Source organism: Gavialis gangeticus, unplaced genomic scaffold (assembly GCF_001723915.1).
Source record: "Gavialis gangeticus isolate Ggan-Ray unplaced genomic scaffold, GavGan_comp1, whole genome shotgun sequence".
Classification (NCBI taxonomy): domain Eukaryota; kingdom Metazoa; phylum Chordata; order Crocodylia; family Gavialidae; genus Gavialis; species Gavialis gangeticus.
In genome coordinates, this window is record NW_017729032.1 from 203,734,385 (window position 1) to 203,755,055 (window position 20,671).

The 20,671-nt window shown below is 41.3% G+C and overlaps 1 protein-coding gene across 1 annotated transcript in view; it reads right to left on the bottom strand.

Moving 5' to 3' along the window:
- LOC109302916 (amine oxidase [flavin-containing] B-like) overlaps positions 1-20,671 on the bottom strand; it is a 109,720-nt gene that overhangs the window by 37,721 nt on the left and 51,328 nt on the right. Inside the window, exons 4-9 of the mRNA XM_019524867.1 lie at positions 17,710-17,814; positions 16,526-16,617; positions 4,800-4,941; positions 3,694-3,843; positions 2,899-3,058; positions 1,376-1,472 (exon numbers count right to left, since the gene is read on the bottom strand). Coding sequence (XP_019380412.1) covers positions 1,376-1,472; positions 2,899-3,058; positions 3,694-3,843; positions 4,800-4,941; positions 16,526-16,617; positions 17,710-17,814 — 746 coding nt within the window. The remainder of the gene's footprint in view (positions 1-1,375; positions 1,473-2,898; positions 3,059-3,693; positions 3,844-4,799; positions 4,942-16,525; positions 16,618-17,709; positions 17,815-20,671) is intronic.

Here is a 20,671-nt window from a genome sequence, read left to right on the forward strand (position 1 = left end):
AATACTGTTACTTTCACATCATCACTGGGTGCATCTACACAAGACTCTAACTGTGCAGTAGCCTAATTCTACTATGCGTTAGCGTGCAGGGCAAAAATGATGCCAATACGCTAATGCACAGTAGTATTAGGCTATTGCACAGTTAGCCTTAAAAAAAACCATGCGCTGGTGCTACTGTGTAGTAGTGCCAGTTACTATGCATTGATTTAGTACTTGGTTATCCAAGTAATAAACCTAATGTGCAATAAATATGGTTTATTAATGAATGTGTAGATGTGCCCCCTGTATACGTATACTTGTACACTTTAAAACAGGATCAGCATGGAGCTAAATTGATGCCAGGTTCTGTTCAGTCTTCTGTTTCTCTCTAGTGGTCCCTTGCCAGTTCTTTAAATCCTTTTTTTTTGCCAAGAACTCTGACTAGAAACTTGCCTTCCAGTTGGCAGGATTTAATCTCAGTTTCCAGCACAGTCACTAGTGGCTGCATGCTGGGGATATTCACTGGGACTGAGGTACAAGGGAGGAGGATAGATTTTTCCCTGTATTTAGCAGAGTGGTAACATAGCTATAGGACTGCAGCACCCACTGAAATGGGTACACTCTTCCACCCAAGAAGGAAAGGCAGAATGACTGGTACATCTGTTTAGTCACCTTTCTGCAGACCCATGTCCACACCCTTCCTTTCCAGCTAGGTGCCACAGCACAAGTAGTGTGTAGACTGCTGGTTTTGGTCCTTCTGTTCAGGGAAGGACAGAAGGGCCAGGGTTCAAAGCTGTAGGAGCTGTTTTATGGTGCCCAACATTTTATACAGTAGTTCATGTACATATGTAACAAAGAATTCTGAAGCATGGAGTGGAATTGGGAGGATGATTCAATATCTTTATTAAGAAACCACAAATATAAGTTTTGATTAATTAAAAAACCTACACATTCCTTAGAATGAAATCCATTTCAATAAAGTTTGTTGATTTTTCATTAAAACCTTTAAAGGAGAGCAAAATATTTCGAGAAATATTAAAGATTTTTATTTTGTTTTTTAATTTGTTGTTTCTTCCCCCATGCACCTTTTTTTTTTTTTTTTGCTTTCTTCCCTGTTTACCACTGAACAGAGATGGGGAGAAAAAATGGAGAAAAATGTTTCTTTTTTAAAAAATATTTTACCAATTTTTTTTAAAAAAACTTTAAAATAAAAAGGCAAGAAAATGTGTTTTTTTTTAACTAGTTGGACAAAAAAGTATTTGACAGTTTTTGATTAGCTCTACTTCTTAATTGTTTATCAGAGGTTTTCCGTTCAATGACTTATTTCCACTTTTGAGCATCTCCCAAATCAAAAAACATCAACAGGTAGCATTTCACTGTCCATATTATCTTTTACCCTATTATAGCAGGAACACTGCCATCAGGTTTGGTATCGTCAAGTGTCAGACCAATTGCAGCATCTTCATCTTCAATGATCATGGTACCACAGTAGCCTGCAAAGCACATATGAGAATTTATTTTAGAACCTGAGAGCTATGAAAGAGCAGGAAATAGGAAGAAAAAACCCATCCCAAATTAACAAAACAATGTGATAAAAGTTTATTCCACCATTCCCTCCACCTGTGGCATTGTACTACCAGAGACTGAGTGCTATTAGTAGGGCTCTGAGAAATACTACACTCTAGCAAGGGGAGATGGTTTAGATCCCATGGTTCTTTAACAATCCCTTCTCAATATCCTGGAAATAGAAGGACAACATAAGGGATTTCACATAATTGAATTGACATAGAATAGCAATTATCTTGTAATTCACATAATTAGGAAATTTATTAAGTGCACCAAAGCATGTTGTTCTCAAATATTGGAGATGCTCAATTGCTTTGAACATATTGAACAAAGCACTCATAAAAGATAAGCACATCAGATATGCTGGATATAAGACATATCAGGACACTTGTACATTTATTCTGAAAGCACAGTTAAGGTACAAGAATTATTAAGTCAGCATTCAAGCAGCAGATCTTTTAGACTACTGGGTGGGGATCTTTCCAGTCATCTGTTACAAATGCACCTGCAAACCCCTAATGGGCAAAAAGTACCAACATCCTAACCCAGGGCACCGTCAGGGGCCATACATGGTACCTGCATGCAGCCCACCCTGGTCCTCACACTGCAAAGGCTGCACACTAAAGCGGCAGCCTTCTCCAAGATCTCCCCAACTCCATGGGTTGGGCTGGCTGCACATGCTCCTCAGTTCTGCCCCCTGCCACATGGGCTGGAGTAGTAGCACCCAGCTCCGTCTCCCACCACACATGCCAGGTTGGCAGCATGCAGCCTCCATACCTACCACTACGCAGGTGACACACATACTACTGGGCCCACCCCCACTGAGTGGCAGCAGAAGAGGCAGCCAGTAGGGCCCATGGGCTGCTTGTTACCCGCTCACAGGATGAGTGCAGCTTGCATACCAAATGCTGGCCTCTGGTAGGCCCCATGCTGGCCCCTCACAGGCTGTCAGTTGAATAACCCTGGCTTAACCATTAAAGCCACTAGTAGACTAAGAGACATAGCTGCAGTATGTTAGCTACACAATGGTCTCAGGATAAAGTCATCGCAGATCTGCAGTAGATGTCATAAAAACTCTGTGAAATGCATCAAATGTACCATTATGCTAATGTATCTAATGGCAGAAACTTGGCTCCTTCCCAGATATCAATGAAGACCCATGGAAGATAAATAAGGAATAATACCAGTGCATTCCACCTTCTCTCCTCATGTCATTTTCTCTGCTTCTCTTAGGACACTCAAACAAGTTACCGGAAAGCTATGAAATCTCCTTTAAGACAAGCCTGTCTTTCTATAAAGTGGACTCTTGTGCCCTCTGATAATACAAAGAACCTCCCAATCAAAACACAATACCCTTTTTCCTCCAGAAAGTGTCTTTGTAGTACACAATGGCCTTGATGACTGCACCCATAGGAACTCGGTTAATCAATTGGTTTCTCATTGGTGGTAATGGTGGATCGAAATGAATCTTCAAGCCAAGAACTGGGGGGATGGCACTAATAACATATTTACCCTGGAAAAGAAATAACATGTAAACTAAATGCATTCTTCAGTGCTTAATCATAGCTACAATTCTTTGGCAGAAACCTGGGAAGGTCAAAGGCAAGTCTGGCCAACATAGTACAAGAGTTACATAACAAAACTTTCAGGAATTCCTGGTTGTAAAAATTGTAAAAAAAACAACCCACCCCAACAAACAAAACAATGTATGCAAACATCTGATCCAGTGATCTGCAGCCGATCTTTTCTAAATGGTTGAAATAATCCAGTGGGCAAACTATTCCTTTTATAAAGGTCCAACACACTGATTTTTTAATTGGTTCTTTATGTGGTACCTGAAATATTTCTGGAAAAATGTTACCCTCAAGATGCATTTCTATTGCCATCCCTGAACATAGTCTTTTTATTCTGAGGTTAACTGAATGCAGAGGAATGAGGAGAGTGAGAGAACGATGGGAGTACATCTTTCAGCACTCTTTGCTTCTCAGGTACCTGTTCCAAGCCTCAGAAAAATGTGACCATTGATTTACTGTAGCTCTATTCTCTGCTATTCTGTGTTAAAAGACTTTGGAGAAGACAAAACAGAGCAATTAAAGATCTTAAAAGCTTTCTTGAACAAATACTTGCATGAATGCAAGGGTTAATTACCTCATAAATCTCATGGTTTAAGGTTTCCACTATGACATTTTCACCTGACTGATCAATGCGGATTACTGGGCTCTCTAGCTTTACTCGGTTCCCCAAGAGTTCCGTTATCTTCTCGCTAATCTGACCAGAGCCTCCAACAAACTTTCTCTCCTGAAAGATAAAAATAATGTGAGATAAGCAAACTGGACTGGATAAATCATGAATCATCTGAAACCTTTACTCCAGACACAGAACAAACCAAGGCCTATTTTTTTACCTTAGGAGAGTTAGGTGGCTTATTCTGGAAACAGCCTTCTTTTTTTGTGCACCACTGCTTTTGCTAGATCTAATCACCATTAGAGCAATGGAAAACAGAAATCTCAGGAGAAAGCCTCTTGTGCTGCGACTGCCAAACTAGTTTTGGAGATCGAAAATGATCACCCAATTTTTTTGGAAGGATTCCAACGTTAAATGCTCAGCTAGATTCAATTTTCTTTCTTCTGCAAACTTGTTCATGAACAGGACAAACAATGGCCAAAATAAGAAGTGGATATTCAAAAAAAAAATAAAATATGGCAAGTAGCACTTCCTTAAAATCTGTCCAGCAGTATTTGGCTTAACTAGAAAATTCTAAAAGTGTGAAACAAACCCTAAACTAACACACATATTAGAAATTAGCCAAGTATGCCCATTTCAGTATCAAAAAGGTCTAAGTTTTATTTGAGCATCAGTGGCCTATCAGGCTACTGTGGCTAAGGCACAGATGTTTCTGCATCCAATAGCGCACAAGGGAGCAATATTACCAGAGAGGGTAGTGATCTGCCCCAAGTCAGAGTAGAAACTGGAATTAGAAACTGAGCCCAAATCTCCTGATCCCCAGTGCAGTGCCATAGCCAAAAGAACAGCCTTCCACATTATTAGGGCCTGAACCATAACGCACAATGGCATGTGCGACCCTCTATGTAAACTGAACACCATAGAGTTTGGTTATGCTCTTATTGCAGCAGTGTGCAGTGTCTGAGCAAGGCTAATTCTTTTTTTTAAAGCAAACAAAAGAATCAAGTTTGAATGGATTCTGACATGAACCACACTGCAAGCCAAGAAATGAAACGGAAGACTTACTGTACCTGGCCACCATTGGTTGTGGAGAATATCCTGCCTGTACCCCCACACTGCTTCACATACCACAGGAACCAAAGAGCAGAGACCTCATGGGGCTCAGAGGTGACATCCACATTCACAAATAAGGTCACGAACCGCTTGACAGCACTGCGTATGGGACCAAAGTAAAGCATTAATATAAAAGCTACAGGATGATACCCATCACTTCGCCTTATTCTTTACTTATGGTGAAAAAAGGGGGTGTCGCAGGTTTCCTCTTTCAGTGAGTCAAGGGTTATTTTGCCTTCAATACCTAATGAGACAAGAACAGTGCCAGGACATTGAAAAAAGTCCTTTTATATAATCACAGAATCATAAGAAGTTGGGGCTGGAAGAGGCTGTAGGAGGTCAACTTGTCCAACCCCCTGCTCCAAAGCAGGACCATCCCCAACTAGATCATCCCAGCCAAAAAGTTTTGTCTAGCTGGGTCTTGAAAATCTCCAAGGATGGAAATTCCACCACCTCTCTGGGTAACCTGTGCCAGTGTTTTACTACCCTCCTAGTGAGAAAATTCTTCCTAATATCTAACCTAAACTTCCCTTGCTGCAACTTCAGGTGGTTGCTTCTTGTTCTGTCATCTGCCACCACTGAGTAAGGCGGAGTAATCCTCCTTGGTGGCAGTTCCAGTCCTCCATCCTTTGTCGGTCTTCCTTTTAAGACGCAGGAGGTCTGCCAGTTCCCTGGAGAGCCAAGTGAACTGATCCTCCTCTTGTTACTGACATACTTGTAGAAAATCTTCTTGTTACCCTTCACATCCCTTGCTAGCTGCAACTCCAGTTGTGCTTTGGCCTTCCTGATTTCATCCCTGAATGTCCAAGCAATGCTTTTATTTTCTTCCCTAGTTATTTGTCCAAGTTTCCAATTATAATAAGCCTCTTTTCTGTGATTTAGTTTACTGAAGAGTTCCCATGCTAAACCTAATTGGTCTTCTGCCATACTTGCTAGTCTTCCCATGCATCAGAATGGGTTATTCTTGCACTCTCAGTAAGGCTTCTTTAAAGCACAGCCAGCTCTCCTGGACTCCTCTCCCCACAGTCTGGCTTCCCAGGGGATCCTGCCCATGAGTTCCCTGAGCAAGTTGAAGTCTGCTTTTTTGAAGTCCAGGGTGTTTACTCTGCTGCTCTCCATCATTCCTTTCCTCAGGATCCTGAACTCAATCATCTTGGGGTCACTGCTGCCCAAGCTGCCATCCACTACTACATCCCCTACCAATACATCTCTGTTTGTGAGCAGCAGGTCAAGAAGAACATGGTCCATAGTTGGCCACTCTAGCACTTGCACCACCAAGTTGTGCCCAATACTCTCCAAAAACTTCCTGGATTGCCTGTGTACTGCTGTATTGTCCTCGAAGCAGATGTTAGGGCAATTGAAATCACCCAAGAGAACCAGTGCTTGTGATTGGGAAACTCCCACTATCTGTTTGAAGAAATGTTTTTTATAGGAAAATTTCAAAGAACCCTGCAAAAAAATGAGCCAATCCTAGTACACTCCTGTGATATTGGTAAATAATATACCTGCTGGAAAGTAGTGAAGTGACTTGCTGAAAGTGGCACAGGGTCCAATGAAAGATTATTCTTTCTACTGCTAATGTCTGGAGATAATTTTCTGTCAGGCAAGAGTCAGTGGACAAATGCCCTTACAGCCAGTCTGCTTAGAAGCTATTTCTGAGAGCTCTCATCTCCAGCCTTCCTTCTACCACCCATGAGACGTACAGTCCTTTCCACTACTGACTGCCTCTACCTCACCAATCCTTCAACCAGCCACAAAGTCTCCTCTGATGTCAAGCTCCTGAACCCTGTGAGGATGGAGCTGCTTACGAACAGTACAGCACAGGTCCATGGTGACCATCAGTCTCAGAGAAAGTCTGGGGTGGATGGTCCCCCCCTCGTACTGTCCTCATTCTAGAGGGACTTGCACTAGCAGAATAGAGAACCTACCAAATTCTCATTTGGCAGGAAAAACACAAAAGAATCATGTTTGGAGACAGAGACAGAATGGCTTCAAGAATTGAAGCAGGCAGTTATCTAGACAGATTCACATAGAAGACTGACCAAAGAGAAACTATGCTGTCCTTTCCATAGCTAGGAAACTGCACTGCGCATTGGGGTCCTTAGCATCTGCAATGGCCCCTGGTAAGGAGCATATGGGCAGAAAAACATCACAAGTAAAAGCAGTCTGTATCTAAAGCACAGTCACAGTTTTGTCTTCTACCTTCTGTTTTGATTTCAGAGTTAAGAAAAATGGCAGGTCTACTAAGAATTATTAAGATCCAAGAACTTCTACAAGATTTCAGTGTGGGTGAAAAAGTTATGGACATATGAAACAATTTTGTGGAATTAAAAGAGCAGAGTTACTGCTTATAAGCACAGTTGATCCCTTAAAACTGCCTCATGTGCCTGATCTACACAAAAGTAATTGGAAGCTAAACTAGACAAATTTATCCCCTGCAGAAAGAGCTGCTAAATTACCATAGTTCAGCTTCCACTTATTGTGGGACACAGCAGACACAAAACACCTGCAATGGATTAAGCTGACGTACACTAATTCTGGTAAATGTGAGCTCAAACATTCTTTCACTGAAAAGTAATTAACCTAACACTGCACATTAGTACAACTATAAGAAGTCCCATGTCATACTACAAGAAGGCAGATGACAGAACAAGGAATAATGGTCTCAAGTTGTAGGAGGGGAAGTTTAAGTTGGGTATGAGGAAAAACTCTCACTAGGAGGGTGGTGAAGTACTGGAACGGGTTACCTAGAGATATGGTAGAATCTTTATCCTTGGAGGTTTTTAAGGCCTGGCTCAACAAAGCCCTGGCTGGGATGATCTAGTTGGGAATGGTCTTGCTTTGGGCAGGGGCTTGGACTATATGACCTTCTGAGGTCCCTTCCGACCCTCATGTTCTATGGTTTTATAAGGCCACAAGAGGTACCATGTCTCCAAAGCAGATGTTCAAGTCAATAATATAACATCTGCCAGATGAGTCTCTGTGATTATTTCATTTGTTAACTGTCAACCTCCAAAGCCAGTATAGAATCCTGTCATATAAATGTTTCCCTTTTGGTTTAGTTTTAAATGGAGAGGTTTTAAAAAAAAAAGAAAAATTGGAAGCAAATTTATTTTTAATTCTTCCCCATGTAGTCCTTCAGCCTACATTTTCAGTAAGGAGAGAAGATGCTTGTTTCTGTGAAGTAAAAGGCAAGGACAGAGTTGCACTCCAGGGAAGCTTGGCTTTTGACCTGCTTTTATGCACATTCCTAGTAACACAAGAATATTTGTATGTGGCAAGCTGCTGAAACAGAAGCACTACCATTCTTCTGTGCAGCAGTGACTGAATGCCTTGACAACTATATTTCAGTTGTTTAGCATCCTTCCAACTGGTTCCCAAAAAAGCACTGTATTTACTTGAATCCAAGACGAGGTATCCTCCCCACATTTAAAATAGGAAGAAAGGCTCTTGTACTCAAATCCAAGACAAGTGGGAGGCCAAGTGACTGCTGTGACTGCAACTCTGGTCCCGACTCAAGCTTGAGGTTGGATCTGTAGTAGCTGCCCTCTCCCCCCTGCACTGACTCTACCCTGAAATGCCTCTGCCCCCCTCCCTTGCTGTCTCTCCTTTGCTGCTTCCTTCCCTCCACTCCTCCCGGCCACCACTTACCCTCCAGCTCCAGCGCACTGAGTACATGGGCATTCCAGCCCCTGCCCAGCCATGCAACAGTGGCAGCAGATCCAGTCCTAGCCTAGAAAAAGGGGGACAGGCACTGGGGAAGCAGGTGTTGGGGGACTGGTGCTAGAGGGTGCAGGCACCATAAAAGAGCATGGATGGAAGGGGCACAGGCACAGCTAAGTGCCAGAGAGGATGGATTCTGCAGCATGCAGTCACCACCTCGGGGGCAGGCAGCTGGGAAGCAAATGTATGATAAGGAGGCAGGGGGAAGTGCTAGGGTCTCCCACTTGACTACCCAGTTGCCTCCCTCCCCCAGCACCTGGCTCCCCAAACTGCTGTTTGCCCCACTGCAGTCATGGGGGCACAAATTTAAGTTGACCTTCCAATATTAAATTCTATAGATGGAAAATTACAACAAATTAATAAATGTTCCAGGTATAGAATCAATTCTTTGGGGCTCATTTTAAATTCAAAGGTATCTTGGATTCAGTTAAATTACGGTAAGTGAGAAAAGAAGTAATTCTGCAAGGAACAAGGGAGGATGTTTTCAGTGTTGTGTGAAGTTTTAAGCCTCTAGTTACGCATTTATGAATGATGCATAATGGCTTTTCAGTGAGAAGAAAGTCATTTCTTGAGGCAGCTGTCCAACACAGAAGAAACTTGGAGTTCAGTCTACTAGAAAGTGTTCTTGTTCCTGTGTTATTATAATCCTTTGTAATTATCAGTTACTGTTTTCCTTCAAGAAAATTAATTGAAAACAGAGAGCGTTAGGATCTAAGGCTCTTTGCAGCACAGTGACTAACCACCCCTGTTACGAGGGAGCAACTATGTGCATATCAATATCTATAGTATGAAACCTATGAATGCATATCTCCTCTTTTTTAAGCACACAGAGAGAAGTAGTTACTCTGCTCCTTCAAATTCTTACTTCCCTTCTTTAGAAGTATACAAATATTGAGGAAACTTGTATCTATCCATTTTTGAACAGATATTGTAAATATGAGTAGCTCTGAAAGACACTGTATTAGGCCTAGTGGACACACATATTTATTAATATTTTGCAAGCATATCACATTTTTGCTTAAAACCCGATTTCCATAATTATCTGCCACTTTTCCATCATTTTTGGTACTTCAGCTCTTCAATCCCCTTATTTAATCTCAAAATGCCCTCCCCCTATGCCTACCCCCTCATGGTGACTGCACTCTCTAGCACCAGTCCCCCACCTACTTGCTTTCAACTGGGAGCATACTATGTTATTCCAGTGTGTAACTCCAGAACAAAGCAAATCTGAGCAATTTTTCAGATGAAAGAAAAGCATGGAGAATTACCCTTCTGGATCACTGCATTCCAAGGCTGGGGAGCTCTTACAGCATGTAATCTTATTCTTGATCACACAAGGCAGATCAAGCTTAAATTTGTACAGAAAATCAGAAATGCATCTTGGAATTAAGAATGGTTGACAACTATTTCAAAAATCAAGTAAAACATCTAGTCATATTTGAACACAGATTAGAAAAATGTGATTCTCGTTGCCCAGAGCCATGTGATATTTCATAAGATTTTGTGGAGGCTCATTTCAATGCAGGTCATCCAGCCTCTTGAAGTTTTATATATTTTTCACAAACCACAGAAAAGACCACTGCTGTATGCCACACAATAAACAGACACTATGCTACAGTGACTTACCAGACTTCAAGAATACAAATTGCCCAGTTCAAACAAACTTTTCTTTCATCTTTATTCTTGTTCAGTTGGTATAAAGATCCCATTGAGAAAGACTGTCTTTATATCAGAGCCCTCTAGTGTAAACCTGAATACTTTTATTAGAGTGAATACTTGTAAGTTAGGTCCTGCCATAGGATTATATTACCTAGGTTACATTTCTAAAACCACAAATGAAATTAAGGATTATGAAGGTGACATGTTTTAGATAAGATCTTGATGTGAGTGCTATATGAAAGATTAATACAAGCACTTTACAATGCATCTGTCATGCAACAGTGGCAAGCTGAGACTGAGACAATGTTATGGTCCCTTCTTTAGGGTTGTTGGCTGTAGCTGTGTTGGTCTAAGGACAAGGTACCACCTGCTAACACACCTCACCACTCCCACAATAACTACACCCTACAATAGAACCATCACCATTCCTGAACCTTATGCCTGTACCTCCAGAAATGTAATCTCTGTCATCCAGTGCACTGAGTGCCCTGATGAAAAATATGTAGGAGAAATCAAACAAAAGCTGCACACCAGAATGAACACACACCAAAAAAATCTATCAAAGACAAAAATACCCAATTACCTCTGGGTGCACACTTCTCACAAGAGAACCACTCTTTCCAGTCTCTCAGTTCTAATCCTCAAAGGGAATCTACAAAACACCTTTTGTAGACAAGCCTACGAACTTCACTTCATAAATCTACAAGATACAAAAAATCATGGACTAAATATAGACATTGGATTTATGGCACATTATAACCTGCCTGCCATCTGATATACCCAGGTAACCTGCCCGCATTTTACCAGCTACATTCTATTGCCAGTTCTACATTCCTCCTCCCCACCTGTCTAAAACCTATCGTCTCCCATTCCCTCAGATCCTCACTGCCACACATTTGCATTTTCACAGACCTGCATTTTGCATACTGTTATTGTTCTTATTGTTCTTATTCTTGTATTAATAATTGTTATTATTCTACCCAGGAGAGCAAACAAACACCAAAGGACTCTCCTTGCGTCTGAAGAAGGGTGTTTATGCTCAAAAGCTTGCAAAAAACAATTAGACTAACTAAATAGTTGGTCTAATAAATGATATCACATCTATCCAACGAAACTTGTCTGCCAAGGTCCCTTTTATAACTGAACAGTAATTCCTAAAAGGAACTCAATTCCTTTATCTTGTGTGGGTACAGGCCTCTGCTATCACAGCTGTAATCCTGTGGTTATAACTTTACCCATCTGAAGAAAGAAATAGTTCACTTAGCAATTCTGATGGTGTAGCTGTAAAAACTGCTTGGCAGTAACATGAAACTAGACATTTTTTTTCTATCTGAATTGTTCTGGAATTACTGGTCAATAAAAATTACCATGATATATGTATCACAGGAAGCAGTGTTGTCTGCTTCTCCATGCCATATACAGTACAAGGAGATATATGGTATTAAAATAATTCGGTATGATTTTGAGGGCTACATATCTGTGCTTATACTGATTATTAGAGGAAATTATTTGTCCCAACACTGGATAACTGTGTTTCATCAAAAGTTGAAGTCAAGAACCTGCAGGAACTAGAGTTGAGCCCTTTCACTTCCAAACATTTTGGTGAACTGATTCTTCTGATGAGACTGGTTATAAAATCCAAGTCTCACTAAATGAAATATCACCTCATTTAATCTGACTTGAACGTGGGACACAGATACTTCCATTATAATTAGTTAAAAAAAAAAGATGCAGCAGCAGGGTGGAGAATAATTAAAAGCATCACGGACAAGCTATACAGTTACTCAAGTTAGTTCAGGAGGCTAAAACTACTTTGGAGAACCATATTTATAATTCCTTATACCTTTTTATTTTAATTCTGTACAAAATCTTAACTTGATACTCTACTGACACACTCAATTTCATGATTCAACACTGATGCCAAGTCTCAATTTGTCTTAAAAAGTACTGCATTAAAGGTCTACCTCTCTTCTTCCCCTCAAAAGCAACTGTAAAAAGTTTACTTGATTTCTATGCAAGATCAGCCTATAAATAGGCCCCTGATCATCAGCCTGTATTTGGGCTTTGACACAATTTTCAGTTGATCCTTGAAAAAGACATTGCCCAATATTTAAGGAAAAGACTGTCAACCTATAATCAGAGCAATACAAGAACATAAAAAAATATGTAACTGTTTTTGATCTCTGGAAAGCCCAAGATCCATTCAAAAAGTTCCCAAGTTTGAAGCATGAAATAAGATATTTTCCAGTTCTCAGGTCTCTCACACAGCACTGATTTTATACTTTACATATCTAGATCAGTATTGCGTATATGTATTATACTGAAATATAATTCTTATATATACTGATATGTATAATGTATAAAATTAGTACTGTGAGAGAACTGAGAACTAGAAAACATCTTACTTCATCCTCCAAACTTGGGAATTTATGAGAGTGTTGTATACAGGTGACAAAGATAAAACCGAATGCAAGATTAATTTTGGGGCACACTGGGCATGTCTATATATGACACTTAATGCTCAGTAGCCTAATACTACTGCACATTAGTGTGCACAGCAAAAACTGTGCTAATATACACATTAAGCATCACACAAAAAAGCTTGTGATCATGCTAATGCACAGTATAGCAGCCTACTGTGTATTTATTTGGTACTTGATTATACAAGTACTACATTTAATGCACAGTAGACACTGCACATTAATGAACATGTAGACATGCCCAATGTGTATCGCTTAGATATTTCCTCAACTTGGATTTACTACTGTGGAATTTGGTCTCTAATTACAGGTACTGTTAAGCTATGCTCAGTGTTGTTATTTTTATGTTTGCCTGAATCATTGGTTTTGGTATTTCTGTATTTTTATAAATTGACTAATGATGGGTAGTGAGTTTATTTCTGACACTCATTTAGTAAGCTTCAGCTCCAGACAATAGCTATTCTCACATGAGAGAAACCGTGGCTTTCAGAAACAAAGCCAATTTCTAGAAGATACCCCTATAATTGGTGTGCATAACTTAGCCTCAAACAATGGCTGGACAATACCTAAAGTACATTTGAAAAGCATCTACCTCCCTCTTTAGAATAAGGAAGAGTGGAAAAATATGGTCTGGAGAAAGAAAGACTATGCAAGGGTATATATATTACTATCCTCCTTTAATAAAATATTGAATGAGGAAAGACACTTATTTTGATAAACAGGAGCCTGACTGTAGAAAGGAAGTAATCTGGATAATGCACATGTTCCCTGAAAACTGAACAGAAAAATAAAGAAGAGTAGAGAATGTTAAGGTATTTAAGAAATGTTTCTTGTGGGAAAACTTTGTTTAGAGCACCCCTCTTCCTATGGGATAGCTGGGAAGAGCTGGGATAATCTGATGAGCTGATTGTAGTGCTGGCCAAGGAAAACATTTTGAAGGAATCTTGTGGATGTCAGTGCTATCTCAGAAGTTGCTTCTAGTTAGAGAAAGAGGGTGAGGTATTTTCCTATTTGTTTTGCATTCTGTTCTAATGCAGTATTTTCTCATATACAACATGTACATTTTTCCCCAAAAACCACCTGCTGGAAATTGGTCTGTGCATTATATGAGAGAAATGTGGTAGGAGAGCAGGTTCTGCCTTACCCAGCAAAAATGAAAGCAAAATCTACAGCAGTGGGTGGGGAACAGAAAAATAGGCAGGTTATGCTCTCCAACTGCTGATACTTAGTTACTTCATACAAGGAAAGATCTTTTCTCTTCATTCTGCCTTTCAAAAACGAGGATGAAACTTTAGTGTTCAAGTATCAGGATTTGGTGAAACAATATTTGGGAAAGGAGTCTTTAAAACAAACTGCCAAGGGCCACAAAAATATGGGTACTAGTGATTTAATAGGTTCACTCTCCTTCAAATGCAGAGTATTGATCTAATGCCTAATCAGAGGGTCTGTAGACACTGCTTTGCTGAGATTAAGATGCCAAAGTCACAGGGTTTTAGGTTCTGAATAATCATCACAGTTGTCCCAAGAATGAGACTTCTGTCTCAGAAATATATATGTGTATACATCCACTGTCCTGCTTCAAGTCCCTGAGACATGCCTCATAAAACGTACTAATATATTTTTCCTGGGACATCCTGTGGTATGTATATTAGGAGTGTGTGAAATGGGCCGTATTCAATTCGGATTTGGCCCAAATCGGAGACAGCAATTCAATTTGTTGATTTGGATCACTGGCCCTGATTTGATTTGGCCGAATCCAAATCTGAAGATTCAATGCTGATTTGGAGAATCGGCAATTCAGCCATAGATACAGCTTTAAACGTTTTTTCTACATACCTCAGGCGTGGCTCATGAATGCTGCAACAGTGGGGCAAATGGAGCATCCCACAGGAGCACAGGGGGGCCACTGTGTGCTCGTCAGTAAACCCAGAAGTGGACCAGAAGTACTTCCGGTCCACTTCCAGGTCCACCAGGAAGCGTGCTGGGGGTGGGGCCCATACCCTCTGGCTCGGCAATCAACCATGGGGGGACCCCAGGTGTCCCCCAAGACCCAGTAGGTACTAGTTGCCGAGCCGGAGAGCACAGGGGGGCCTCCGAGCGTGCTTCCCAGCAGACCTGGAAGTGGACTAGAAGTGGTTCTGGTCCACTTCTGGGTCTGCCGCCGAGCACGCTGGGAAGCCCCCCGCGCTCCTGTGGGACGCTCCATCTGCCCCAGCATCGCAGCAGTGATAAGCCATCTGGTACCTTGAGTTACGCAGTAAAAACATTTAAAGCTGTGTCTATGTCTGAATCGCTGAATCTCTCTGAATAGTTTCTGTGGGTTCTAATTTGATTCAGAAGGATTAAAGGTCTCCTGATTCGATTTGGATTCAGAGATTCAGCCACCAAATCAGGCCAAATCTCCGCCAAATCAAATCAGGGACCAAAGCTTCACACAGCCCTCGTATGTATATCTATAGCAACAGACAGAGAGACACCACAGGATATACCAAGAAAAAAAATATTAGTACATTTTATGAGGCATATCTAAGGGACTAAGGTCCCTTCCAACCTTAAGGCTGTAAATTAATGTTGCATTTGATCCAGGACTGATTTATATACACATCACCCTTTTAAGCTACATTACTGCTCCTTTGCAAGTAGGTAATCAGTGAGAGGATGCACCCTGACAGAGTTGGCCCTGCAATGAGCTGCAATAACGAGACAGAGATAGAGATTTTTGCTTAAATTTATATTATGGTTCTATGTTTCTTATGTTGTTTTTGGGAGCATGGCTTTTAGCCAGAATCCTTAATAATAAATTAACTAGATATATGGTTATTGCAGCTCATTCCAGGGCCAACCCTGTCAGGGTGCATCCTCTCACTGACTACCTACTGACAGAGCAGAAGTAATGCCGCTTAAAAGTGTGATGTGTATATAAATCAATCCTGGATCAGATGCAATATTAATTTACAGCCTGAGGGCTGGAAGGGACCTTACTGGTAACTAGTCCAAATTCCTGCACAGATGGAAGATTTGCTGTTCCTAAACCATCCCAAATTAATGTTTATCCCCCCTGTTTTTGAAAATTTCCAATGAAGAAGATTCTGTAACTTCTTAAGGCAGCTTGTTTCATTGTCCTATGATTCTTACAATTATGAAGTTTTTTTCCTGGGATTACATTAAATCTCTTTTGCTGTAGTTTAAACCCACTGCCATGTATCCTGCATTCTGGGACAAGAGAGAACCATCTTTTCTACAGAAGACCAAAACTGTATGTACCACATCTTAGTACTACAGGTGGGGTGGTACTATCAGTTCCCGAGCCTTGACTACAATGCTTCTGCCGATGTAAATTTCGTTTGCTTTTTTTGCAACAGCATCATATCACACTGGTGATCTCTACTGAATTTGTGATCAACTATAACCTAGATCTTTGTGGCAGTTTGAATGCCAAGTGCTAATACCATGTTAGGAACTCCCTATGAAAATGTATCACCTTATATTTGTCCTTATTGAAACCAATCCTCTGTGATCATTAAACTTTTCTAGTCTTGTAAAAATGCCAGAGTCTGCAGCAGTCAGCTTCCATTGTAGCTAGTAAGACTCTCTCCATGTAAAGGGCCCTTGTAGTCTTGATATCCCTCACTTCCTGTACTTAGCTGCTGTTAAGTACTGTTGTGTATTAACAGCTGGCACATACTATCTAAAATGTGGCTGTATTTCAGTGGTGACTTTCATGGTTACTATCTATGTGCTAAGTGCTTTCAGAATATTTGGGTTGATGCTGGGCAAATACAACTTATTCTTTCAAAGTTCCATATTAAAACTGTTCTTACTTAGTCCAGCAAATTTTGTCTATGAACTCTTGCATAGTCATTTTGTCCCATTCTTCTGCATGTGGAGCCTTCCACGGGGCTTCATTAGGAATCTAAGAACATATAAGGACAGTATTCACTCAATAAGCAGACTTTACTTTGAGTATGATTGTTCTTTATCAGGAATATAAAAGTGGCATAAAGAAGAGACTAGAAAGCGTGGGCCAGAAATTATACCTTTCAAGTTTTATGCCAATAATTGTAATAAAAACATTTAATTTCAGTTTTAAAATTGTGAGGAGTCCATATTAGGACAACCACACTGTGATTTAGGAGTCCATATTAGGAACATTTTAATTGCTTTTGTGATCTGTATATGTACTCATTTTTATTTTTATGCTTAAGCAAATAAAGTGTTCCTTATTGTTTAGAAAAAGAAGCCTAACAGAAAAGAGTCAACCTTAAAAACTGAGTAACAGGCAATTCATTCAGGGGAACTAATTCCATATCATTCATAACATTAATTCATCATATAAGTTTCAAGCTCATATGAACTGCAGAATTATGTGGTAAGTAGGTCATTGGCAATGTACATAAGAATTCTGCCTATGAAATTTTAACTAGGAATAGCTGGCTTGACAACAGATAAAAACTTCAGACACTAGCACATTGTCTAGTGCAGTGCCAGAGACCAGTGCAATCCTATAACTCTGTATCAGCAATCAGCAACCTTTTAAGGCTGATTATTGGATTGACCCAATTTGGGCCACAGGCAGCCCGCTTGTGGGTGGGTGGGTACACAGGTGGGCACTAGGACCCAGCCATCACTGCTGTCTTCCCACACTGCTGGCATAGGAAAAACACCTTCTGCCAATGATTTACCCCAATTTTGCCACCACTGCAAAGGAAAAGTGCATCCGCTGCCACTTTTCTCTACACATGCCACTACAGCTTTTCCCTACACTGGCATGGGCAAGGTACCCACTACTGCTGCTTTCCCCTGCAACTGCCACTGCTATTTCTCTCCATGCCAGCATAGGCAAAGTGACAGCTGCTAAAGGCCCCCACCACACCCAGTACCACCAAAACCCCATATCTGTGAGCTGGATCAAAACCACAGGCCATAGGCTGCCCTTGTTCTATACATATACACAGAACAGACAAAGACCAAGTGCCTTGGATATCTGAACTTCCACTTGACATACCTCCTTTCCCATTTCATCCATTGTCCTCCACAGATTGTTATAATCCAAGTAGACAAATGGGTTCCACATAGGCGGGAATGGACCCTTAAATGGATAAGATTTACCCTGAAAGACAAAAGGTTTAAAAATCAGAATACAATGTTAAATTCTATTGGGTCACTTAGAATGAGCAGTAAACTCCTCTGTGCAGGAGCCAGCACTGAAGGATTAAATGGACACCAAAACAAAACTCCCTCTCAATGCTAATTAATGTCTATTTAATTTAATGCCTAAGCCACTGCGGGCATTTAGCAGCATTTCTGGAATCAAAAGTGAATGTCTGTTCACGTGTTTATTGGTTCAGTCTACACTGTTTAGACTAACCTGCAAAGACTGAACTGATTCAGCCTCGGGCTTTTTGACTGTCTGTACGTACATAGCCTTGTGGTTTCAAAACTTGTTTCCATCCTACACAGATAGAAACAAAAGCTTTTCAACTTTTTCACAAAAATGAATTAGTGTTATGTTCTAAAGGCCAGGTTTCTTAAGTGGAGTGGAGTGACCAGTGAATCCAATTTGAACGTCAGAAATCTTCCAATCAAAAAAAAAAAAAAATCAACCAAACCAATCTCTCAACAATCATAGGCCTCCAATAAAATACCACACTTTGATTTTAAAAATATCCTCAAACATGTTCTGACAAGCTCCAGTTACTAAATAAAGCAAATAAACACAATAATGCAAGCCAAATCTTCCTCAAAGTTTAGAAAGTCTGAAGTTTCTAATTTTGATTCCCAGTAGGGTTCACTTTGGATATATCTTTTAATAAGCTACATAGTATTCTGCACCTAGCTACTACAAACAATGGGCTCATCAGAAATGGCTAGAGCAGACAAATCTCTGCAATGGATTCACTATTTCTTTTCAGCATATTACCCTGCCCTATCTTTTTTAATGTCCACTTCAAGCCAATGGAGGGGATTCAAAGATGCCAATATTTAAAATGTCATTATTAGGCAGACAAACACCTTTGTTCTCCTTCATGTCTGATACCACATCACAGACTATCCTGCTGCTTTGAGAGCAGCATCATAGATGAAAAGTAACTGGCTGAAGAAATTCACAAGAATGATACAATGCTGGTTGGAAGAGGGAAACATCTGGAAGATGTAATTTCCATCATCTTGTCTTCCACTGAAGGATTTTACCCTCAGATTTTCAAACTTTTCCATGGCTTAGGAGTGTTTCTCTTTCCTTGTTATAAAAGGGAATTCCTGTTCTCTATTCTCTCTTAGATTTCTGAATTAATGGCCTTTTCAGCATGCTAAAAAAAATACCTGTTCTCCCAGACTTTGGGGAGGTAAAAGTAAGAGAACAGATAGTGTTTTGAATAAGTGGTGATTTCCTGTTATTTCCCTTGGTTAGTTGTGTTGAACATCAGGGTTGCAACAAAACCACAGTACTTTTGTATATTTGGGCTGTGTTATAAATATTTTGTTGAGGGCACCTGGAAACAATGATAAGCAGTTATGCTTTATAGAAAATTAAATAAATGGTAAATAAAGAAAGAAAAAAAAAATCAGATTGAGTGGCTCGTGGCAGACAAGTCTCATTATAATTTTGAGAAGTGACCTACATGTCAGTCAAACTGCATAAAAAAGAACAAACACTAATTAAATATTTTTCAATATTAGACAGTCTTTAAAGGAAAATAGAGCATTTGACATGATACTAGGCCAAATAAGCATTTGATATTGTACTAAGTAGGATAAAGTTCTCTTAATTCTCACGCTCAGGATATTAAATTGTAGTCAGAAAAGAGATCTACAGCAATGCACCGTTTTGATGATGTACTGTGGTGAACTTATGTTTTTCTCTGAAATAGATGACATTTTCCAGTGTCATACAAAAGACAGACCTTTGCTTTATGCTAGCATGACACTTCTTAAAGCAGGGGCTTGCAAAATTCAGCCTGTGGGCAAGATCAAGCCCACCAGGCAATTTCATCCAGCCCTCAGACGCCCACCAATTAATTGTACCCCGCCCAGCCCACACCCTTCGCTACCACCCTTGTGCATGGGAGGGCCCCAGCCTGGCCAGCATGCACAGGTACTGGGCAGGGCTGCGGCTGCCACTGCTGCAGCCATCAGGGGACCTGCTGGGCTTCCCCAACCTCCAGCAGCTCCTCCTCGTGTCCCTGCTGCAGCACTCACTTCAAGCAGCAGGTAGGGAAGCTGCAGCTAAGTGGGAGCATGGGGCTGGGTGAAGCATGGAGGCTGCACCCAGTGGGACGGTGGGAGCTCAGAGCTCAGGTAGGCAGGATGTGGGTGTGTGAGGTTTGTGGGGTGTGAGGGAGGGTGGGAAAGTATGGGAACACCCCCACACACACAACTTCTATGCCCCCACCACCAGTGACAGCCGCAGCAGGCAGAGGGCCCTCAGGGCGCTCATGGCCTGCACACGTGCAGTAGCCTGCAGCTCCAGCCAGTTCCAGGAGCTGCACGTGGAAGCAAGAAGCAGAGCCAAGTTGGCCTGCCTCTTGTGCAGGACTGATGGGCAGCTCCCAGGACTCATTTACCACCAGGGGGAAGCCCTGCACGATGGAGCTGGCTGCCTTCCCTGCTCACATGTGCAGCTCCCAGGACTCCGCTGCATCTGGGGGTAGAGAGAGGGGAAGGCAGCCAGCTCCATCGCACAAGGCTTTTTCCCAGGGGCACGTGAGTCCTGGGACTTGCACGTGAGCCCCACACCATAGAAGTGGACTGGCTCTACTCCTTGCCGCCATGCACAGCTCCTGGAACTGGTTGGAGCCACACACTGCTAGGTGGCAGTGCCTATGCAGACCATGAGTGTCCCAAGGGCCCATCACCTGCTGCTGCTGTGGCAGCGACATATGGGGGACACATGGGGATTCCCCACAACCCCCCAAACCTCACACCCTGCCCACTCACCCCCAAATATACACACACACTGCTTTGTGGGG